Source organism: Myxine glutinosa, chromosome 3 (genome assembly GCF_964187855.1).
Source record: "Myxine glutinosa chromosome 3, kmMyxGlut1.1, whole genome shotgun sequence".
NCBI lineage: Eukaryota > Metazoa > Chordata > Myxini > Myxiniformes > Myxinidae > Myxine > Myxine glutinosa.
The window spans coordinates 191,463,271-191,488,484 of NC_136263.1; the positions used below are offsets into that span (position 1 = coordinate 191,463,271).

General features: G+C 45.9%; 1 protein-coding gene across 5 annotated transcripts in view; it reads left to right on the top strand.

Moving 5' to 3' along the window:
- Window positions 1-25,214, top strand: part of LOC137424099 (protein PRRC2C) — a 190,575-nt gene that overhangs the window by 26,356 nt on the left and 139,005 nt on the right. For 3 of the 5 annotated variants that reach the window (XM_078774907.1, XM_078774910.1, XM_078774911.1), the window contains exons 2-7: window positions 8,289-8,461; window positions 8,671-8,848; window positions 9,185-9,287; window positions 9,386-9,455; window positions 10,290-10,427; window positions 17,123-17,358. In XM_078774907.1, the coding sequence (XP_078631033.1) occupies window positions 8,347-8,461; window positions 8,671-8,848; window positions 9,185-9,287; window positions 9,386-9,455; window positions 10,290-10,427; window positions 17,123-17,358 (840 nt within the window). In that variant the 5' untranslated portion in view covers window positions 8,289-8,346. The remainder of the gene's footprint in view (window positions 1-8,288; window positions 8,462-8,670; window positions 8,849-9,184; window positions 9,288-9,385; window positions 9,456-10,289; window positions 10,428-17,122; window positions 17,359-25,214) is intronic. The other 2 variants (XM_078774909.1, XM_078774908.1) reach the window with 2 other exon arrangements.

Genomic DNA, 25,214 nt, shown 5'->3' on the forward strand with positions numbered 1-25,214 from the left:
TCTGTACGTTTTACAGAAGTATCTCTTTATTTTGCACATTAACCAAAAAAAATTTCAACAAAAACAAAAGCTAAATTATGACTTACGGACAGTAAAATTACAGTTCAGTACTTAGTGTAACCCCCACGAGCATTCAGGAGAGCACGTACACGTTGAGGCATGCTGTTCACGAGATTTGCCAAGGTTTGGACAGGAACGCTTGCCATGCAGTGACAATAGTCTGCTGCAATTCACGCACAGAGGGAGGCTGCTGGTCCAAGTTGTCCATTTGACGCGTTAATTCTGCCCACAAGTTCTCTATCAGATTCATATGCTCTACACCACGGTCAGCAAGAAAGTGTTGGATCATGCGAGCACGATGAGGCCGTGCATAGTCACCTTGGAAGACAAAGTTTCCTCGAAAGGCTGCACGAGAAAATGGAAGCAATGTTTCTTCCAGAATGGCCCTGTACTTGAACTTGTTCAGGTTTCCATTCAGAACAACCAGGTCAGTTTTGCCCCCTGCATGAAAAGCAGCCCAAACGGTCACACCACCACCTCCAGCTTGGACTCTTGGCACTATACAATCTTCATTGTGGGCTTCATGCACTTGTCTGAGCACTCGCACGCGGCCACCTTGACGATGGACCAAAAATCTAGACTCGTCACTGAAGGTCACGTGATTCCAGTGTCCTGGCTGCCATTGACGGTGCTCTCTGGCCCACTGCAATCGGCGCTGGCTGTGTTGTCTGGTCAGTCGTGGCTTTCTCAGGGGACGCCTGGCATGATAGCCTGCTTGAACCAGTCGTTGGTTGACTAGCCTTCTGGATACAGGCACATTTGTCAGTTGCTGCCATTCAGCCCTAAGCCGATTAGCTGACTTGGTACGGTCATTGCAGACTAACCGGTGCAGCTGGCGATCATCTCTCCTTGTGGTTCTGCGTGGACGTCCTGGCCTCGGTATTGGAGTAGAGACACCCCTCTGAGCATTTCGTTTCAGGATCTTTCACACCTGACCTTGAGTGATGCCATACTGCCGAGCAATAGCACGCTGTTTCACGCCAGAATTTCGTAAAGCCACCACTCCATGACAAACAGCATTGTCAAGTTGACGGACCATCTCCAGAGGAAGCGGCAATAACTTTTGTAGACGTGCAGCAGTCAGCAGAAACAAACAGTTGTTTTCCACTAATACAGAACGCAACAACCCTTATATACCCGATTGTGAAGCCAATCGTCAAATGTACCTGGCCTTACATTTTGTCACGCCACCTGTGATATAATCCTGTTATTGACTTCTTGCTGCGAAAGACAATCAGTGACATGGTTCTTTCAACAAAGACATCACCGAAGGGTAAAAGAAACTCACCAGATTGATATACTGAGTTCAGAAAGTAAACCCAAGTCAAGAACAAAAAATATTCCATATTAAATGCCAAGTCTGTATTTTTGAGGTCAAAAGGTCAACCACTTTCTTTCAAATTTCTAAAATCCTCAATTTTTATCCGTTTCACTTGAAATTTGAATGGGACTTTCATATTGGCTAACTGAATTTGACCGCCAACTATTTTTGAGATCAGCATCGGCCAAAGGTCAACCACTTTTTCCGAATTTCTAAAATCCTCAATTTTCATCCGATTGACTTCAGATTTGAATGGGATTTTCATATTAGCTAACTGAATTCAACACCAACTATTTTTGAGATCAGCATAGGCCAAAGGTCAACCACTTTTTCCGAATTTCTAAAATCCTTGATTTTCATCCGATTGACTTCAAATTTGAATGGGATTTTCATATTAACTAACTGAATTCGACTACCAACTATTTTTAGATCAACATAGGTTGCAAGGTCAACATCGGCCAAATTTCTAAAATTGTCAATTTTCATCCGATTACCTTGAACTTTGAAGATGATTTGCATATCAGGTCACTGAATTCTCCCACAAATTATTTTTGATGTCAAAAGGATGTTCTACTGAGTGCCATTCTACTTTGTTCTGTTTTGCCAAGTGTCGCTCGATGAGTGAGTTTTCATTTTTCTGTCTGTCCGCACAGAATAAATATGATTCTCTGCAACCGTTGGTCCCATTGACAGGAAATTTTCACCATAGGTGGATCCCCTGTAGAATTTCTTAATGATTATGACGTCAAAGGTCATGTGGTACAGGGGTCATCTTGGAAAAACTGGAAAACTTTGCACCTTTATTTCTCCAAAACCCAAGGTTTCTTGACTTGGGTTTCTCCAAAACCTTGGTTTCCACCTTGGCTTAAGGCTTTGTTTCTGTCTCAGCGGTTTCTTCGATTGCGCTCGCAATTACTTTCGGTCTCTAATTTTCACGTTTCACGTTCGGTCTGTCTGTTTTCAGCTCAACTCAAAAAAAAAAAAAAAAAAAAAAAATTCCCTTCTCTGTTCTTATCCGTTGTTCGTTCTTATTTGTTCGTTCGTTCTTCGACCACGTTGTTCGTGATCACGTGTTCACGTCGTTAAAAAATGTTTCAACTGTCCCCTGAAGAACTGTATTCTGTCATATACTATAACACCTTTTTCTTCTTCTTCTATAAAAGGATGCTTTCGACTTGCTCACCAAATCTATTCATTCCAAAAAAAAATTCCATCTCTTACAGTTACAGTGCCTCTTTCATACATTCCCTAAACTCTCCAGAACTCCACCCATCCTTCAGCGTCCTCAAACGTATTTTTGACTCGAAGGTCGCAAGAAACTCATTTTGCAATAAATGTTTGTTTCCCATTAATCGTACATTTTTCAAAATCCAATCTCACCCCTCCTCTCCAAAACTTCCCCATCACCCCTCCCATTCAAAACTTCCCATCACCCCTCCCCTCCAAATCCACCCCCTTGCTCCTCCCCTCTAAATCTTCCCCATCATCCATCACTTTCAAATATTCCCCCTTGCCCCTCCCCTCCAAATATTCCCCATCACCCATCCCTTTCAAATCTTCCCCCTTGCCCCTCCCCATCAAATCTTCCCCATCAACCCTCCCCTCCAAAACTTCCCCATCACCCCTCCCCTCTAAATCTACCCCCTTGCCCCTCCTCTCCAAATCATCCCCATCACCCATCTTTCAAATCTTCCCCCTTGCCCCTCCCCTCCAAATCTTCCCCATCACCCATCCCTTTCAGATCTCCCCCCCCCCTTGCGCCTTCCCTCCTAAACTACCCCCACACCCCTCCCCTCCGAGACTCTCCATCACTCCTCCCCTCCTAGACTCCCCTCTCACCCCTCCTCCTCAAAGTGTCCTCCCCGCTTCTTCCCCCTTCCAACTTTCACCTTCATCTCCCTCAACCGTCTGCCTCACTCTTCCCCCTCCTCAAATAACACCTCACTGCGCCTCACCCAATCACCATCAAACCTTTTGACTGCCCCATTCTTCCCTTTCTCCAAGCTATTCTGAAATCTCTGACACACCTTCAACATCTCTCCCTACCTCTTCCTCCTCTTCCACATCTTACCCTACCACTCCCCCCCCCCCCTGTTCTGTATCCGATGCTCCCCCTTCCTCTTCTTTAACAGTATGGACCTCAAACATCTGGGGCCTTCGCTCAAACTTGACTGATCTCTCCATACAGGTTGCTTCTGACAAATCAGACGTGATCTGCTTAACAGAAACTTTCCTCCTTCATGATGTCTCTGATTCCTTGGTGTCTCTCCCAGGTTACTCCCTCCTCTGGTATGATAGACCTGAGCCTCGTCCTGGAGGTGGGGTTGCTATCTTTATAAAAAACTCTCTTCCTCACTCGCCCTGCACTGCCCTCTCTCCACCTCACCCCCAGGAATACCTTTGGCTACGGCTTCCCCTTCGCTCCCACCTTTTGTTCATATGTGTGTTGTACCGTCCACCAAACAGTGATGACTCCATCTACATCTCGCTGTCTGATAATATGGACCAACTTCTATCTATCCATCCCAACTCTCTCTTCCTCATATGTGGTGATTTCAATTTTCACCATGCCAGTTGGCTGGGTGTGGGTCCCTCTCTCACCAGCCATGGCTCTTCAGCAAAGGACTTCTGTGACTCACTGGGACTGACACAATCTGTCAATTTCCCGACCCGGATCTCAGTCAACGGAGCATCTTCTCTTCTGGACTTGGTTATGACTAACTTCCCTGAAAATGTCTGCTGCTCTTCTTCTGCTCCAATCGGCTCATCTGCTCATGTGCTTGTTAAAGTGGACATCTCTCTGACCATTCTCAGAGAGCCTCCTCAGCGTCGACGAGTCTGGCATTTCACTCAGGCCAACTGGCACGGTCTTCAAGCAGCCATCAATCATCTGGACTGGTCTCCCATCTCTACCGCCTCTGACATCAACTCATCCTGGGAATTCTTCCAAAGTAAATTGCTCTCTCTCATGCACAGATTTATTATATCCCATCTCGTCTTCAGTTGTCATACCCTTCCTCCCATCCATGGTACACGGAATCTTGTGGTGAGGCTATTGCCCAGAAACAACTTGCTTTCGTCTCCTGGAAAGCAAATCCAACGGAAGGAAATCTCATTTCCTTCCACAAAGCCCGAAACAAGTGTGTGTCCACCCTCAGGAGAGCCAGGAAACAATATCTCTCCGTTCTCAGGACAGAACTCTCTTATCTGTCTCCCTCTTCCAAATCCTGGTGGCGTCTGGTCAAATCTGTTTCTGGTGTTTGTTCCCCCTCCATCCCCTCTCTCACCTCAAACGGCCACACCGCTGACTCCGCACGTGAAAAAGCTGAATGCCTCAACTCTGTGTTTGCCTCTAAATCTTGTGTCCAAAACCCATCCCTCTCTGTACCCACCGTACCCAGTCGTACCCAGCTGCTCCTGGACTCTGTGTCCTTTCCTCCTGACGAGGTGGAAAAGTTTTTGTCAACCCTCGACTCTGATTCTGCAACTGGACCTGACGGCATCAGCCCACGGGTCCTAAAATCCTGTTCTTCCGCTCTTTCACTCCCTCTCTCTGTTCTCTTCACCCTCTCTTTTGCTCAAGGTCATCTGCCATCTGCTTGGAAATCTGCCAACATCACCGCTTTACACAAAAAAGGTACAAAAACAGATCCCAGCAACTACAGACCAATCAGCCTTCGCCCAATTATCAGCAAAGTCATGGAATCCATCATTGCTTCAGATATGAAATCTTTCCTCTTCTCCAATGGCTTGATCTCTGATCATCAATTTGGTTTCAGACCTGGTCACTCTACTCTGGACATGTTGCTTCTGCTTTCTCAACAATGGATGGAGGTCCTCAATGCCAAACAGGAAATTAGAGCTGTCTCCCTTGACATATCACGTGCATATCACATGAGCAGAGCGGGGTGCCAGACTGTATCGAAGGCACGAGATATGTCAAGGGAAATAAATAAATAAATATATATATATATATATATATATATATATATATATTTCCCTTGACATATCACGTGCCTTCGATACAGTCTGGCACCCCGCTCTGCTCACCAAACTCTCCTCTTTTGGTATCCATGGAAATCTCCACGCATGGCTGGCGGACTTCCTCTCTAGTCATAGTCAACGTGTGGCCCTGAATGGGTTTCTCTCATCTCCTCTTCCTGTTCAGGCTGGAGTTCCCCAAGGCAGTGTTCTGGGCCTTGTGCTTTTTCTGGTCTTCATCAATGATCTCTCTGACTCTTGAAAATCCTCTCTATCTCTTTGCTGATGACTCTACTCTCTGTCGCTCCATTCTTCATCCCTCAGATTGGCAGTCTGCAGCCTCCTCAATCTCTGCAGACCTGGACAAAATCACAGACTGGGCAAACAAGTGGAACATGTCTTTCAATCCTGACAAATCCCACTCTTACGATGTCTCTCCGAAAAGACCGACTGGACAACCCTCCCATCCACTTTCTGAATAATCCTCTCCAAGAAGTTCTGTCACTCAAGCTTTTGGGTCTCACTATCTGCCATGATCTTTCCTGGGAAAACCACATTTCAAATCTGGCCTCCAAAGCCAGTCGCCGACTGGGCATCCTCCGTTGTGCGAAGTCCTTGGCACACCTGACTCCTCACCACATACAAGGCTTTCATCCGCAGCTCAATGGAATACTGCCCTCCCCTCTGGGCTGGTGCTCCTGCCTCACACCTAGCTCGTCTTCACGCTGTTGAAACAAAAGCATTCAGAATCATTGGAATCTCCCGCGATGAATCTAACTCCAAGGGCCTCTCACTCACTCACCGCAGGCAGGTTGGTGGTCTTTCCGTCTTATACCGACTCCTCTCTGGCCTTGCCCCCCCAGCTCTCTCTGGGCTTTGTCCCGCAAATATTCCTACAGGTCGCACAAGATCTGCCTGCAACCCTCTTATGGTTAAACTGTCAAAATCAAGACTCCCTACTCACCTTCACTCCTTCATTCCTCTTTTCTCCTGCCTCTGGAACAAAGTCCCTCACTCTCTTCAATCCCACTCCACCCTCCAGGTCTTTAAAACAGCTGTTCACCACCATCTCTTATCTTCCCCCATCCAAAACCTTGATCTTTTCTACCCCCGCTTATTTCACCCCAATTCCACTTTTTTGAAATACCAACTTCTGTCCTGGAAGTCCTTGGTGTCCTTGTGTTTTATACTGTGCTTCCCCCTTCCCTCCCCATCTTGTCTTCCGCTCCCTCTTTTTATATATTTTGTTTGTCTGGTTGATTTGTTTGTGAAGTAAATGTCAGCTCTTTCACGAGCCTCGATTCAGTATACAAAAAAACAAACAAAAAAAGCGCTACATCGAAAAAAAATGAGACATGGCTCATTGTAAAGAACTCTCCATGGGGAATAACATGTGTTAATGATGATGTAATAGGGGCTTACATTATGATGTCATGATTCGACAAGTACAAAACTTCCTCCGATCAAGATGAAATTTCTTGAGCATCATCTAGGGATAAATTGGCGAAGAAAACAAATTTGATGACATCGGTCACGTGGTTAAGCCGCCATACTTGTTTTAACACAAAAGCTTTTAAAACACTAAAAACAAGTCCTGGCGAGGGGTGCAATCTCTGATTTGCTCTTTCCTGTTTTGTTTTTGTTATTGTCACCAGCAAAATGAGCATTAGATCTGAATGTGCCCGAGTTAAAAGCATGGAAGTCTGAACATGCTGATGTTTTTAGAGATTGACAAAAGTTGTTTGCTTCTTGATTGAGCCTTAAACCCATCTCCCCCTCCCTCCCCCCCCAACCCAAACCTCCCAAACCCCCCTTCTCCTCAACCTCTCTTCCATGGTGATTTGTATTTGAATAGCATTCTGGTTCTGGTTTTACTTTGGTGAAAAGAATTAGCAGAAAAAAGAAGTAAATTAAATGACTGTGTTGCCAGAGTACATTGAACATTTGTTTTGTACACAGGGTGTTTGATGGAGAGGGGATAGCAATTTTGTGTTGGTGGGTTGAGGTATTAAAGTGTCGTGCATTGAAGAAATTGTTGACAATTTATAAAGCGGGTTTTTATGCCATTTATCTTTTTTATACATGGTGTGCGTAAGGCTAGTAATGGCGCTGACACAGACGTGCTGACGAGACAGAAACTTAACACGGCCACTGAGCTCTGGGGAAGTGTCCTCACTACCATCACTTCCCAGGATACTCTGGGTACCAGTGACGTTGCAGCAATGGCACCGCTTTTGCCATCGCACTCAGCGGTGCATTTCCTCCTCCCCATGGATGCCAACCATTAGGGATTGTCCGTGCTCTATACCTTTAAATGCTGAACGGCAAGAAAGGAAGCAGCACGTACCATTTTAAAGTCTTTGTTACGACTCAAACCAGTCCAATCCAGGTGGGTTTTTTTTAGGAGATAATATCTCATTACTGGATGGCCTTTGGCTACTCTTGGGAGCTCATGTACCCTTTTTCAGATGTTGTTTTTGTCTTGGCAGGGTGTCAGTCACCCTCCCCACTAGCAATGCTAGGGAGGGGTGAGGAGTGTTGGTCTAGTCGCTGACAATTCGACCATGCGGCAGGTAGCACTAGCACCTGTTACATGTTACCAGTGGCACCTGTTACATGTTACCAGTGACAGTCCCAAAAGACTGGCCTGTCCTGAATGTCTTTGTTTATGACATTGAATGTCCAAGTCCTTTGAAGGTTGCACTATTTTTCATTGATCGATCAACTATAGCACTTTCCCAATAACACCAAATAAAATGGAGGGATGGTGCAATCAAAGTGGATAAAGCTGTGGTGTTGTTAAGAAATCGGAAACATTAATCGCAACTTAGTAGGATGTTCGGGAGTGTACCCAATTTGAGTTTCTCCTGACATTGATACCACATGTTATTCTGACTGACCCCTATGTTTTGTGAAATGCCTTCAGGCTGCGGCGCGTTCTGAGGACACACGGGGAGCTTCATACTCGATGATCTTCCAGCGCAATGTCCGAGCGTTTGGGGCAGTCCAGCAAGGCAAAGGATGCAAAGCCAAAGTACTCGTCGCTAAGTCTTTATAACACGTACAAGGGCAAGTCGATCGAAACCCAAAAGGCCGCAAGTGAGTTTCGACTGTCTGGCAGTCTTCTTCCTCCCTCCCATTCTATCTGGACTACATTATCTGGTTCAAATCCCCATGCTCTGTGGCAAGCATTTGTCGGACATCTCGGTGTTGCTGCTTTGCTCTTTATGGTACAATTCGGGAATGAAATTGTATTTTTGGCTGCCATCTTTCCCCCCCCCTCCCCACCATTTGTCTTTCTGGTGCAGTCGCCACACGTCATGGCTTGCAGAGTCTCGGCAAGGTGGCGACCGCACGCCGCATGCCCCCACCTGCCAATCTACCCAGCCTGAAAGCCGAGAACAAGGGCAACGACCCCAACGTGACCCTCGTCCCCAAGGACGGTTCAGGATGGGCCAGCAAGCAAGAATCACGCGAAGACAAGAGGTGTTTGCACTGACAAAACTTGGCAACTGGTTATTTGGTGGTAGTAGTGGTAGTAGTGGTGGTGGTGGTGGTGGTGGTGGTGGTGGTGTTGTGCAGAGCTCACTGGAGATTCCATTATGTTCACATCATTCATTGTCATGGGGCCCGCAAGGCTAACCCCCGCTCTAGCGGGGAAAATGGCCTTTAAAACGATCATTCATTCATTCATTCATTCATTCATCCCAAATTGTTCCATCTGAGCTGCTGCTGCTTTTTTGTATTATCTTTGCATTTTGGACATAAGGCTACTTTGTTCTTTTATTTATTTTATCACCTCACCCTATCCCCCTTTTATAGCAGCAGTTCCGCTGCACCGGCTGCTCTGCCGCCGGAGTTGCAGCCCTCGCCGGCTTCACAAAACTCTGCCATAGCCGTGCCACCCAAGCCAGCACTTCCGGAGGTATTCGACCCGCCTATCCTTTTTTTGGATGCTTTGGTATCTCTTTGGATGCTTAGGTATCTCTCATTCAATTTGCTTGTGCGTGTTTGCTTGTGCAGCAGAGTACACCTCCCAAAGGAGCGAGCAAGTCGTGGGCGCAGCCAACGGTCAAAGACGATTTGGGAGATGGTAGGTATCCTTTTGTGTTGTCACTTATCTTTGGGATTTAGTGGAAAATGTTTTGAATCGTTCTTTTTTAATCAACAAAGGCTGTACAAGTCAAGAATCGTTTCTTGTTCTCTTGGAAGTTGGCATTCTTGTACACCGCTCCTTTCCTATGCCATCTCTAGGCGCTGCTTAACGTCATTGCCAGGCACCGAAGGGGGCCCGGCAATGACTCGCGCTGAAAGGGAGTACTCAGTTTTCACTCTGGTTGTTTGTTTTCATGTTTTCTTATTTGTTTGCCCGGGCGATATCTCAGTCATCCTTTGAGCTAGGAAGCTGAAATTTCGGCACAATCGTGAGCAAGTGCTACGGCAAAAACAGTATTTTTTGTTTTTTTGATTAATTAATTAATTGATCAATTAATTATTATCGATTAATTAAGAACTTATTTATTTCCTTTCTCTTCTGGGTATTATCTCAGGCACCTTTTGTGCTAGGAAGCTAATATTTGGACACTATAATGACCAAGTGATGTGGCTATAAAGGATATTTCAGATTTATTGATTAATAAATTAATTGATTGATTTATTTATTGATTAATAAATTTTTTTGGGATTAATGACCTATTTAATTATTTTTCTAAAAGTTATAGCTTCGAATGATGCACTGGTAGTTTCGGTATGTTATTAGCCAATTGATTAAAAAAATATTTTATGATCATTATTTATTGATTTTATTTATGCAATTAATCAATTTATTGTACACCTCTCCTTCCCAATACAGTCTCTATGAGCTGCACGGTGGTATTATGTATCTAAAATGCCAACCTTTGTTCTGTTTGGTTGTCTGACACCTTAGTCACGAAAATGGCAAACCAGCACTCGAAGTTGTTCCAGCAGGAGTTCCCCACTTTACGGGCGGCTGGCGATCCAGACAAGGTCGCAAAAGACGCCACCGATCCCTCCTATGGGCCCGGCCCCAGCCTGCGCCCCCAGAGTAAGTGGGTGTATCAGGATGTTTATTTGCCTTGAGATTGGTGTTTTTACTGATGGATACAATCAATAGCTAGTGCAGGCAGAGGTGAGTGTGCAACAATCGAGATAGGTAGGAATAAGACCAGGAGACAGTTTTTGTTAATGAATAAATCGCCAACAAGAACTTCAAATCAAATAGACTTGGCATTTAATATGGAATACATTTTTTTTCTTGACTTGGGTTTACTTTCTTAACTCAGCATATCAATCTGGTGAGTTTATTTTACACTTTGGTGATTTATTTGTTAAAAGAACCATGTCACTGATTGTCTGTCGCAGCAAGAAGTCAACAACAGGATTATATCACAGGTGGCATGGCAAAATGTACGGACAGGTGCACTTGATGATTGGCTTCACAGTCGGGTATACAAGGGTTGTTGCGTTCTGTATTAGTGGAAAACAACTGCTGCACGTCTCCAAAAGTTATTGCCGCTTCCTCTGGAGATGGTCCGTCATCTCGACAATGCTGTTTGTCATGGAGTGGTGGCTTTACGAAATTACGGCATGAAACAGCGTGCTATTGCTCGGCAGTATGGCATCACTCAAGGTCAGGTGTAAAAGATCCTGAAACAAAATGCTCAGAGGGGTGTCCCGACTCCAATACCGAGGCCAGGAGGACGTCCCCGCAGAACCACAAGGAGGGATGATCGCCAGCTGCACCGGTTAGTCCGCAATGGCCGTACCAAGTCAGCTAATCGGCTTAGGGCTGAGTGGCAGCAACTGACAAATGTGCCTGTAATCCCCTGTATCCAGAAGGCTAGTCAACCAACGACTGGTTCAAGCAGGCTATCGTGCCAGGCGTCCCCTGAGAAAGCCACGCCTGACCAGACAACACCGCCAGGGCCGATTGCAGTGGGCCAGAGATCACCGTCAATGGCAGCCAGGACACTGGAATCATGTGATCTTCAGTGACGAGTCTAGATTTCTGGTCTATCGTCAAGATGGCCGTGTCCGAGTGCGCAGACAAGTGCATGAAGCCTATAACAAAGATTGTATAGTGCCAAGTGTCCAAGCTGGAGGTGGTGGGGTGACCGTTTGGGCTGCTTTTCATGCAGGGGGAAAAACTGACCTGGTTGTTCTGAATGGAAACCTGAACCAGTTCAAGTACAGGGCCATTCTGGAAGAAACATTGCTTCCATTTGCTCGTGCAGCCTTTCGAGGAAACTTTGTCTTCCAAGATGACAATGCACGGCCTCATCGTGCTCGCATTATCCAACACTTTCTTGCTGACCGTGGTGTAGAGCATATGGAGTGGCCTGCCATGTCCCCGGATATGAATCCGATAGAGAACTTGTGGGCAGAATTAACGCGTCAAATCGACCACTTGGACCAGCAGCCGACCTCTGTGCATGAATTGCAGCAGGCTATTGTCACTGCATGGCAAGCGATTCCTGTTCAAACCTTGGCAAATCTCGTGAACAGCATGCCTCAACGTGTACGTGCTCTCCTGAATGCTCATGGGGGTTACACGAAGTTCTGAACTGTAATTTTACTGTCTGTAATCCCATTCGTAATTTAACTTTTGTTTTTGTTAAAAAATTTTTTGGCTAATGTGCAAAATAAAGAGATACTTCTGGAAAACGTACAGAAGTTTAACACAGTACTGTCCATGAATTGAGTTCGATATCAGTTTTCATCACTTTCAAGGATCAATTTATTTGTTTCGGAATGTCAAATGTTTTTTTTTTTTTTTTTTTTTGTATTCAAGATCGAGGCTCGCGAAAGAGCGAACATTAATCACACAAAAAGACAAACTGACACATAAAACATATAACATCGGGAGCGGTAGACAAGATGGGGAGAGAGGGGGAAGGACACAAACACAACATTTGAGAGGAGGGACCGAGGGACCGAGAGACATGGAGACATCGAGAGATCTGAGAGAGGGCGAGGGCTTTGGGGGCGGGGGGGGGGGGGGCATGGGAAGGGGGTGGTGGGAGAGGTATAAAACATGGACACTGCCAGGACTTCCAGGAAAGAAGTTGGAATTTCAAACAAGGTGGATCTGGGGTGAATTAGCGGGGGTAGAAAAGATCAAGGTTTTGGATGGGGGAAGATAAGAGATGGTGGTGAACAGCTGTTTTAAAGACCTGGAGGGAGGAGTGGGATTGAAGGGAGTGAGGGAGTTTGTTCCAGAGGCGGGAGAAAAGAGGAATGAAAGAGTGAAGGTGAGCAGAGAGCCGAGATTTCGGCAGTTTAACCATCAGAGGGTTGCTGGCAGATCTTGTGCGACCTGTAGGAATATTTGGGGGACAGAGCACAGAGAGAGCTGGGGGTGCAAGGCCGGAGAGGAGTCGGTAGAAGACAGAAAGACCACCTACCTGCCTGCGGTGAGTGAGTGAAAGGCCCTCAGAGATAGCTTCATCGCGGGAGATTCCAATAATTCTGAAAGCTTTGGTTTCAACAGCGTGAAGCCGAGCTAGGTGTGAGGCAGGAGCACCGGCCCATAGGGGAGAACAGTATTCCATTGAGCTGCGGATGAAAGCCTTGTATGTGGTGAGGAGCTCAGGTGTGCCGAGGAAGGACTTCGCACGACGGAGGATGCCCAGTCGGCGACTGGCTTTGGAGGCCAGCTTGGAAATGTGGTTTTCCCAAGAAAGATCATGGCAGATAGTGAGACCCAAAAGCTTGAGTGACATTATTTCTTGGAGAGGATTGTTGAGAAAGTAGATGGGAGGGTTGTCCAGTCAATCTTTTCGGAGAGACAAAGTAAGAGTGTGAGATTTGTCAGGATTGAAAGACATGTTACACTTGTTTGACCAGTCTGTGATTTTGTCCAAGTCTTCAGAGAGTGAGGAGGCTGCAGACTGCCGATCTGAGGGATGAGGTATGGAGCGGCAGAGAGTGGAGTCATCAGCAAAGAGATAGAGAGGATTTTCAAGAGAGTCAGAGAGATCATTGATGAAGACCAGAAAAAGCACGGGGCCCAGAACACTGCCTTGGGGAACTCCAGCCTGAACAGGAAGAGGAGATGAGAGAAACCCATTCAGGGCCACACGTTGACGACGACTAGAGAGGAAGTCCGCCAGCCATGCGTGGAGATTTCCATGGATACCAAAGGAGGAGAGTTTGGTGAGCAGAGCGGGGTGCCAGACCGTGTCGAAGGCACGTGATATGTCGAGGGAGACGGCTCTAATTTCCTGTTTGGCATTGAGGACCTCCATCCATTGTTGAGACAGCAGAAGCAGCATGTCCAGAGTAGAGTGACCTGGTCTGAAACCAAATTGATGATCAGAGATCAAGCCATTGGAGAAGAGGAAAGATTTCATATCCGAAGCAATGATGGATTCCATGACTTTGCTGATAATTGGGAGAAGGCTGATTGGTCTGTAGTTGCTAGGATCTGTTTTTGCACCTTTTTTGTGCATAGCGGTGATGTTGGCTGATTTCCAAGCAGATGGCAGTTGACGTTGAGCAAAAGAGAGGGTGAAGAGAACAGAGAGAGGGTGAGATAGAGCGGCAGAGCAGGATTTTAGGACCCGTGGGCTGATGCCGTCGGGTCCAGTTGCAGAATCAGAGTCGAGGGTTGACAGAAACTTTTCCACCTTGTCAGGAGGAAAGGACACGGAGTCCAGGAGCAGCAGGGTACGACCGGGTATGGTGGGTACAGAGAGGGATGGGTTTGGGACACAAGATTTAGAGGCAAACACAGAGTTGAGGCATTCAGCTTTTTCACGTGCGGAGTCAGTTGTGTAGCCATTTGAGGTAAGGGAGGGGATGGAGGGGGAACAAACACCAGAAACGGATTTGACCAGACGCCACCAGGATTTGGAAGAGGGAGACAGATAAGAGAGTTCGGTCTTGAGAACGGAGAGATATTGTTTCCTGGCTCTCCTGAGGGTGGACACACACTTGTTTCGGGCTTTGTGAAAGGAAATGAGATTTCCTTCCGTTGGATTTGCTTTCCAGGAGACGAAGGCAAGTTGTTTCTAGGCAACAGCCTCACCACAAGATTCCGTGTACCATGGACGGGAGGAAGGGTATGACAACTGAAGACGAGATGGGATAACTCTGTGCATGAGAGAGAGCAATTTACATTGGAAGAATTCCCAGGATGAGTTGATGTCAGAGGTGCTAGAGATGGGAGACCAGTCCAGATGATTGATGGCTGCTTGAAGACCGTGCCAGTTGGCCTGAGTGAAATGCCAGACTCGTCGACGCTGAGCAGGCTCCCTGAGGATGGTCAGAGAGATGTCCACTTTAACAAGGACATGATCAGATGATCCGATTGGAGCAGAAGAAGAGCAGCAGACATTTTCAGGGAAGTTAGTCATAACCAAGTCCAGAAGAGAAGATGTTCCGTTGACTGAGATCCGGGTCGGGAAATTGACAGATTGTGTCAGTCCCAGTGAGTCGCAGAAGTCCTTTGCTGAGGAGCCATGGCTGGTGAGAGAGGTACCCACACCCAGCCAACTGGCATGATGACAGTTGAAATCACCACATATGAGGAAGAGAGAGTTGGGATGAGTAGATAGAAGTTGGTCCATATTATCAGACAGCGAGATGTAGATGGAGTCATCACTGTTTGGTGGACGGTACAACACACATATGAACAAGAGGTGGGAGCGAAGGGGAAGCCGTAGCCAGAGGTATTCCTGGGGGTGAGGTGGAGAGAGTGCAGTGCAGTGCAGGGCGAATGAGGAAGAGTTTTTGATAAAGATAGCAACCCCACCTCCAGGACGAGGCTCAGGTCTATCATACCGGAGGAGGGAGTAGCCCGGGAGAGATACTAAGGAATCGGAGACATCATAAAGGAGGAAAGTTTCTGTTAAGCAGATCATGTCTGGTTTGACAGAAGCAACCTGTATGGAGAGATCAGTTAAGTTTGAACGAAGGCCTCGGATGTTTGAGGTCCATACCGTTAATGAAGAGGAAGGGGGAGCATCAGATACAGAACAGGGGGGAGGAGGGGTAGGGTAAGATGTGGAAGAGATGGAAGAGGTAGGGAGAGCTGTTGAAGGTGTGTCAGAGATTTCAGAATAGCTCGGAGAAAGGGAAGGATGGGGCGGACAAAAGGTTTGATGGTGATTGGGTGAGGCACAATGAGGTGTTATTTGAGGAGGGGGAAGAGCGAGGCAGAAGGTTGGGGGAGATGGAGGTGAGTGTTGGAAGGGGGAAGAAGCGGGGAGGATGCTTTGAGGAGGAGTGAGAGGGGGGAAATTGAGAAGCAATGAGGGTGGGGAGATTTGAAGGGGAGGGGTGAGGGGGGAGTTTGGGAGGGAAGGGACAAGGGGAGGGATTTGAAAGGGATGGGATATGGGGGAGATTTGGAGGGGAGGGGTGAGGGAGGAGTCTAGGAGGGGAGGGGCGAGGGGGCGTCTTGACGGGGAGGGGTGAGGGGGTAGTTTAGGAGGGAGGGGGCAAGGGGGGAGATTTGAAAGGGATGGGTGATGGGGAAGATTTGGAGGGGAGGGGTGATGGGGAAGATTTGGAGGGGAGGGGTTATGGGGAAGATTTGGAGGGGAGGGGTGGGATTGGATTTTAGAAAGTGTACGATTTATGGGAAACGAACATTTATTGCAAAATGAGTTTCTTGTGACCTTCGAGTTAAAAATACGTTTTAGGACGCTGGATGGAGGATGGAGTGCAGGAGAGTTTAGGGAATGTAGAAAAAAGGCACTATAGGAGATGGATATTTTTTTTGGGATGAATTGATTTGGTGAGCAAGTCGAAAGCAGCCTTTTAAAGAAGAAGAAGAAAAAGGTGTTATAAAATATGACGGAATACATAACTTGAGGGGAAAGTGTAAACATTGAAGGTTAATAACAGTGAAAACTATCTGGGGAAATGGGGGAGAAACACGTGGTCGAAGAACGAACGAACGAATAAGAATGAATAAACGAATGAGAACAGAGAAGGAAATGTTTTTTTTTTTTTTTGGAGTTGAGATTTACACAAGGAAGTAGGCTATGGGTGAAAAGCCTGGGAATACAGAGAACGAAAGTTATTGGATCACAAACGACGGACCGCTGAGAGAAAAACAAAGCCTCAAGGTTGTACAGTGTACACTGTACAAGGCCTCAAGACACGACACGAATTAACACGATTTTCAATGCAGGTATGAAAGATTTGCACCGAAAAAATCTTCGTCGGGACACAATATACGTACAACACCATAAATAAATACAGTTTTAATGAAAATACAAATGGGAACAATCACTTAACTTCGATTTCAAATCGTTCACGACGCGGCAAAGGCCTTGCTCGCGACACGGCAAACAGACGATCAATTTATGAAAGATAAACACCGAGAAACAACCAAAGTTGCACACAATAACTTCACACACCGAAAGATAAATACAGTTTCGACAAAATACAATTGTGAACAGCCTTAACTTCGAAAAACGTGGAGACCGTGTGGAGCTTCGAAAATCCCTCCCACTGTCTCCGAGATCTCGCAAGACTCCCAATTAGCATAAAAACCACTTTTGTTTCTTTTAAAGGTCACATTAACAAAATCTAGAATAATTTCAACATAATTCCAATGAACTTTTGGTTCTAAGACATCATGAAAAGTAAGTTCACCCCCACAAAAAAAATATTCCATATTAAATGCCAAGTCTGTAAGTTGTTTTTGTCCATGAACTTTATTTATTTTTTAAATATGTGAACTAAGTATATTTTTTTCTTTCTATTTCCATATTTATCTCTAAACAGATGTTGCGAGCTGGCGAGAAGGAGGCGGGAGAGTCATGGGCGCTGGCTCCCCTGGAGCTGTGGCCGTGCAGAACGAGGTGGACTGCAGAGGCGGCGGCGGCGTCGCCGAAATCCCTGCCCCCTCTGGGGACCTGCTGGCGGCGGGGGTCCTCGGAGGAGTAGGGCGGGCAGCCCCGCTCAGAAAGCAGGCTCCGCCGCCTGGGTCCGCGCCACTTCATGGGGTCGTTCCACCTTTTGTGAGTGTTGCGCGTGAGGGGGGGGGGGGGGTGGGGGGAAGTAGGATTTTCAATCAGAAGCTAAACAAACTGGAGATTTCGGAGGAGTAGATGGGGGAGAGGGGTACTTTAAAACTTCTGTGGTTTTTGCCATTTCACCTTTTGCCAAATTCTACGTGGCATCTCAACCGTTCTCAGTTCTTCACCATGTGACACCTTTGGGGCTTCCATCACAGGCCACTCTATTTGATTTGTATCTTTTTTGGAAGTGCTCTTCACTTGAATCAGGTAACCAGACACTGGCCAATTGTCATTGAGAATCCTTGGTATTAGTGGTTGAGCACTGCATTTATCATGTTCTTGAAGCAAACCTGCTGATGTGAATTCCTGGCAATTTCCAGACTGATTTCAAATGTTGACGTTTCCTACATTTCAATTCAGACATGTACAAACACAGGTGGACAGGTATTTATAGGTGGTAACTTTGCATAATACAGTGGTAGTTATTTCCCACATTGTATGTTTTAGCGCAAGTGTGAGGTCATTTCATTGTGATATAGAATATGCATCGTTTTATGTGTATAAAGCTGTCATCCTGCCCCACATGTCTCCAAAACCACTTTCCCTTCATACTCTAATTTTTTTTTTTTTTAAATACATGGGTTAAGGCTCGTAATAGAGCTGACACACACACACACACACACACACACACACACACACACACACACACACACACACACACACACACACACACACACATTCTTGATCGAACTGATACTATCTTCCCCACAAACGTAACTATCCTACATTGATCTCAAAGGTTCAGGAAATAGCATACTATTCCCATTTTGTTACTCGAGAACTTCGACTTTTCTACAAATTTGTGCTTTGCCAGAATGACAATGTTTGTCTTTACACGTTCCATGAACATCTTTCCTCATTCATGTAGTACACCACGGGGACTTTGTTATATTTTGACCATACATCCTAAACATGGGCCCTGCCCCCCCCCCTCCCCTTTTCTGGGTGGGTGAAGGAGGAGGGGGTCATGACTCTGAATGTGAGACCCAACCCTCCCTCCACCCTCTTGAAGCTGTGAGTACGTATGCCAAGTCTTGTTGAAAAAGGACAAATTTGAGCAGTTGGAAATGTGGATGTGACGTTGACTGTTTGCAGCAAATCATGAGTGATTCGCTCACGTATAGCAAGCAGGTCGTACTCTCTGCTGACAGTTGGGTGAATTTTGCATGCAGTGACTCGAGGCATTTTCCGTACAACATAATCTATTGTGAGACACAGTTGACATGTATCTTTGGTGCAGCTGCAGTAATATCTAGGCACAGCCGAATGGTCTTCATGTATGGCTGGTGTAGCATGAATCAAATTTGGTTTGCTGATGGTGTGTGTGTGTGTGTGTGTGTGTGTGTGTGTGTGTGTGTGTGTGTGTGTGTGTGTGTGTGTGTGTGTGTGTGTGTGTGTGTGTGTGTGTGTGTGTGTGTGTGTGTGTGTGTGTGTATGTATGTATGTATGTATATATATATATGTGTGTGTATGTGTATATATATATATATATGTGTGTATATATATATATATATATATATACATACATACATACATGGCATTTAATATGGAATTTTTTTTTTCTCTTTACTTGGGTTTAATTTCTTAACTCAGGATATCAATCTGGTGAGTTTCTTTTACACTTTGGTGATTTATTTGTTAAAAGAACCATGTCACTGATTGTCTGTCGCAGCAAGAAGTCAACAACAGGATTATATCACAGGTGGCGTGGCAAAATGTACGGACAGGTGCATTTGATGATTGGCTTCACAGTCGGGTATACAAGGGTTGTTGCGTTCTGTATGAGTGGAAAACAACTGCTGCACATCTCCAAAAGTTATTGCCGCTTCCTCTGGAGATGGTCTGTCAACTCGACAATGCTGTTTGTCATAGAGTGGTGGCTTTACGAAATTACGGCATGAAACAGCGTGCTATTGCTCGGCAGTATGGCATCACTCAAGGTCAGGTGTCAAAGATCCTGAAACGAAATGCTCAGAGGGGTGTCCCTACTCTAATATCGAGGCCAGGACGTCCCCGCAGAACCACAAGGAGGGATGATCGCCAGCTGCACTGGTTAGTCTGCAATGGCCGTACCAAGTCAGCTAATCAGCTTAGGGCTGAGTGGCAGCAATTGACAAATGTGCCTGTATCCAGAAGGCTAGTCAACCAACGACTGTTTCACGCAGGCTATCGTGCCAGGCGTCCCCTGAGAAAGCCACGCCTGACCAGACAACACCGCCAGCACCGTCAATGGCAGCCAGGACACTGGAATTATGTGATCTTCAGTGACGAGTCTAGATTTCTGGTCTATCGTCAAGATGGCCGCGTCCGAGTGTGCAGACAAGTGCATGAAGCCGACAACAAAGATTGTATAGTGCCAAGAGTCCAAGCTGGAGTTGGTGGGGTGACCGTTTGGGCTGCTTTTCATGCAGGGGGCAAAACTGACCTGGTTGTTCTGAATGGAAACCTGAACCAGTTCAAGTACAGGGCCATTCTGGAAGAAACATTGCTTCCATTTGCTCGTGCAGCCTTTCGAGGAAACTTTGTCTTCCAAGATGACAATGCAGGGCCTCATCGTGCTCGCATGATCCAACACTTTCTTGCTGACCGTGGTGTAGAGCATATGGAGTGGCCTGCCATGTCCCCGGATATGAATCCGATAGAGAACTTGTGGGCAGAATTAACGCGTCAAATCGACCACTTGGACCAGCAGCCGACCTCTGTGCGTGAATTGCAGCAGGCTATTGTCACTGCATGGCAAGCGATTCCTGTCCAAACCTTGGCAAATCTCGTGAACAGCATGCCTCAACGTGTACGTGCTCTCCTGAATGCTCGTGGGGGTGACACGAAGTACTGAACTGTAATTTTACTGTCCGTAATCCCAGTCGTAATTTAACCTTTGTTTTTGTTTAAAAATGTTTTGGCTAATGTGCAAAATAAAGAGATACTTCTGGAAAACGTACAGAAGTTTAACACAGTACCGTCCATGAATTGAGTTCGATATCAATTTACATCACTTTCAAGGATCAATTTATTTGTTTCGAAATGTCAAATGTGGTTTTTGTTTCTTTTAAAGGTCACATTAACAAAATCTAGAATAATTTCAACATAATTCCAATGAACTTTTGGTTCTAAGACATCTTGAAAAGTAAGTTCACCCCCACAAAAAAAATATTCCATATTAAATGCCAAGTCTGTGTGTGTATATATATATATATATATATATATATATATATATATATATATATATATATATATATATATATATATATGTAATGTATGTATATATATATATATATTGTTACGTGCTCCTCCCCGACCCCCTGGTCACGGTGTACCTCCGAGCCCCGAGAGGAGTCACGGCATAAAAGAGTGCTATTCTGTGTGTCAAAGATCAATGGAGAAGCCACCCCAATTGTTACTCACAAACAAATATTGTATTAAGATCACACAAGAATAACAGTACAACAACAATAGTATTCAAAAGTACAATCAATATGTCCTATGATGGTACCATCAGTTTTGTAATATATAACTCACTGTTCTCCAAGTGAGTGAAACAAGAACATTCCCCAATGTCTCTTATTCCCGGCTTCAAGACGAAGTTGATTCGCTCCAGCGATCGCCAGAACGATGTCCAATCGATACCAGAATCCCGTGCGGGTGGCAAGTGCAGTCACACAGCCGAAGCTGTACAAAGGCGCCCTCAAGGCGACTGGGAAATCCAAAGGCGCCCTACAGGCGACTGAGAGATCACACCCTCGGGTATGAACGAATTAACCTTCAAAAAGCCACGTCACATACACGCCCCAGATCGAGGTCTGAATGCGGTCAAAATGGTTGAAAAGAGACGAAACCGTGAGCGAAGCACAAGTCCTGCGCGAGTCAAAATGGCCGACGACCCGCTCTTGAGACGTAACGGCCCGGCGATAATTCTCCTCGGAATCCACCGCCAAAAACCTGACACGCAGGTTGATATGTCCTGCGTAGGATGACACAGCGATGACAACTTTGTCGCAGGAAGCCCTTTCCCGAAAGTTCGCGAGGGACTCTTGCTCGCCAACGTTCGCTCCAGACCGAGAAGCAGCTACGCTTCTTGTCCGACTCCACTTCCTCCGCCTTCTTTTCTCCCTCTTCTTCCTCTTCGTTGTCCAGTTCCCGATCCGGTTTCCTGTTTCTTTTAACATTAACTTTTTTACCTTTTGAAAACAGTTCATGAACAATAAACCTTTTGAACACAATAATAGTACATGAAATCAGAAATATTTACAGTGGATGCAAACCACTACAACGGAAGTGACGAATCCGTAACACTTCCCCCCCTCAAGAAAGAAAGTTTGAACATAGTGAAAACTTTCTTTGTAGGCAAAACTCTCCCAACAAACAAGAGTAAACTCACCCAAATCATCAATTCCCGTGAGCAACGATAATCAATATTTCCCAAAAATAAAGCGACAAAACTTCAAACAACCTACAGAGATTTCCAAAGTTAGTTTACTCTGGACAAAGCATCTGCAACGACATTGTCCCTGCCCTTTACATGCTCAATTTCCAAGTTTAACTCCTGCAAAGCCAAACTCCATCTCATCAACCTCTGATTTTTATTTTTCATTTTTTGAATGAAGGTTAAGGGGTTGTGATCAAAAATCCAAAGTCAAGCAAATCTATAGCACTTTTTTAGGGAGGCCGAGCTGAGAGCCAGGTTTCATGGTGGTTGGGTGGAGAGGCCTAGAAGTATTCACTACATGGACTTAGACGCCTTTAGGAACGTGGAGTTCACGGTTAATCCGTGTAGGAATCTTGGCTCGGCTGCTCCGCAGCATTCAGTGCTTCAAACTCTTCCTAACTTTTATAATAATCACAGTTGGAGCGCTTGTCGCTGTAGTCACGTGAATGGCGGTCTCCTTCTCGTCCACTACCCTGATAATCATCCCTTCGGGAGCTGCCGTAACTCTGGGAGCCTCCATAGTAATCTCGACTGCGGCCACCACCAAAACTACTACTTCCACCCCGGGAGCCATAGCCACCCCTGAAACTACCTCCACGTTTTCCTCCTCTGTAGCCCCCTCGACGCCCATGGCCTGCCTTCTCTACTATTAAGGTCCGACCATCCAAATCCTTGCCATTCAAATCCTTTTCTGCATCTTTGGCATCCTTTGTGTTTTCAAACGTGACAAAGCCAAACCCTCTTGACTTTTGCGTCTGTCTTTTATCAGCCGCACTTCCAAGAGTGGTCCATATTGGCCGAAGACAGAGTCCAGAACAACTTCCCTTGTTTTGAAGTTCAGTCCACCTACAAAGAGCTTGCCAACATTGCCTCCATCCATGACTTGTGTGTGCTGACGCTTAGTTTTTGGGTACTTGACAAGACGTGTCTGTGCAAACCGTGACGTCAGTACCTTCCTCTTCTCTTCAGAGCGCTTCCTACCCATAGCACGAGTCGTGGTACAGGATGGAAAGATACCCGGAATCTCCTGCTCTAACTGTGCAGTGTTATTTCCCATACTAGGCTTTTCAACAAACATCGGGTTACCAGAAACTTGACCGCCGGCCAAATCATTCCTGATAACAAAAGATATTCCCTCTACAGGTAGAGTGGCTTGTAACCCTACGGTGACCGGTCCTGACATCAAATCAGACTTCAAATGGATGACGTGAAGTGGGGCTTCAACACAGCCACCAACCCCCTGTAAAAGAACACTAACACCAGTTGCCGTCTTCTCTGACGATGGCAAAATGCCCTCAAGCATCAAAGATTGATGTGCTCCTGTGTCCCTCAATACCCTAACAGGTCTCTGGTTAGTCAAGTCTCCATCCAGTGACACAAACCCCTCTGAAATAAAAGGTTTGTAACCCTCTTGAACAAGGTCGTTCTGTGATGCTGTAACTTTGGCATGGGAACCTTCACAAGGCACTGTCCTCCAAGGACGATTTCTCGCATTTGCCAATGCATTCGGAGTTGTACTAGTCTGACTCCGCTCCTGATTTTTCCTTTCCAGGGCATAACATTGGGACATCAAATGTCCAGGTTTCTTGCAAAAAGCGCAAGTAGGCCCGGAGGAAAAACTCGTGGTCTGCCTCGAGCCCCCCGGACGATAAGTCTGTCTTGGAACTGTAGTCTTCTGATCCCTAAAAGTCGCGGTATCAGATTTGTCCTCATAGTCATCTCCAGGCCGCCTCCATGAATATTTGTTCTCTACACCTGATTTACCATAACTCCCCTGGCTAACTCTAGGCGGGAAGTTAGGTTTGTGGAACCCCATCCTGTGTGTCAAGGCATAGTCATCTGCCACGGTTGCTGCCTCATACAACTCTGGTACCTTCTTTTCCTCCAGATGTACTTTGATGTCCTCGTGGACACACTGTTTGAATTCCTCCACCAAGATCAATATTGTCGCAACAGTTCGAAGTCTTTCCCAATCCCTTTCGAATCACACCACCGATCAAACATGGTTTCCTTCATTCTGGCAAACTCCACATGGGTCTCACTCTCCCTCTTCCTGGCATTCCGGAATTTTTGCCGGTAAGCTTCCGGGACCAATTCATAGGCTTTGAGAATGGCTTTCTTCACTTCCTCATAATCTGTACATATGTCAATCGGTAAAGCCGAAAATATATCTTGAGCTTTACCCACCAGAACACTTTGCACGAACATAGTCCAGGACCCCACAGGCCATTTTAGCATTTGAGCCACTTTCTCAAAGTGTAAAAAAAACTTGGCTACCTCCTTTTCATTGAAGGGTGGAACCAGCCTCACATGCCTACTAACATCCCAGGTGTTCTGACTAGTTGTCGAACCAGCCGGCATGGATACGACTTCTCCCCGTTCTCCCATTAATTCCAGCTCCTTGAGTTTAACTTCCTTCTGATACTCCATTTCACGTTCCTTTTACTCCCTTTCAGCTCTCCTTTCCTCTGCTCTTTCTTTTTCTCTTCTTTCTTCGAGTTCCCTTTCAGTTCTCCTTTCCTCTGCTCTTCTCTCCTTGGCTTTCCATTCCAACTCTTTTAACCTTTCCTGGCTCTGCAGTTGCATCTCCATTTTCCGGAGCTCCACATTTTCTTTTTCCTCGGGTAACCAATCCAAGGCTACCTCTGTCCATGTTCCCTGTCCCACCAGAGATTCTACCACCAATGTCTGCATCTCTGCTTTCTTCATGAAACCTCCAAGTTAAAATGTTTGGCCAATCTCAAGAGTTCCGATCTTTTTAACGCTAGGAACTGTGCCTCATTAGGGGGCGCCGCAAACTTTTCTGCGTCGAACACCATGGTGACTATTAGTTAGCACCTGTTAACCTTCACACAAAAATTTCCACATTTTTTGAAAAATTTGGGAATGTTACAAAAATACCAAATTTGGGAATTCTGGGAATGTTGGGGAATTCTATCCCGGGCGAATGTTATTAGGGAATTTAATCCCAGACGAGGATCCCAATTTCGAGCCCCCGAGCCAATTAGATGAGCCCCCAATTTCTGTTACGTGCTCCTCCCCGACCCCCTGGTCACGGTGTATATCCGAGCCCCGAGAGGAGTCACGGCAGAAAAGAGTGTTATTCTGTGTGTCAAAGATCAATGGAGAAGCCACCCCAATTGTTACTCACAAACAAATATTGTATTAAGATCACACAAGAATAACAGTACAACAACAATAGTATTCAAAAGTACAATCAATATGTCCTCTGATGGTACCATCAGTTTTGTAATATATAACTCACTGTGCTCCAAGTGAGTGAAACAAGAACATTCCCCAATGTCTCTTATTCCCGGCTTCAAGACGAAGTTGATTCGCGCCAGCGATCGCCAGAACTATGTCCAATCGA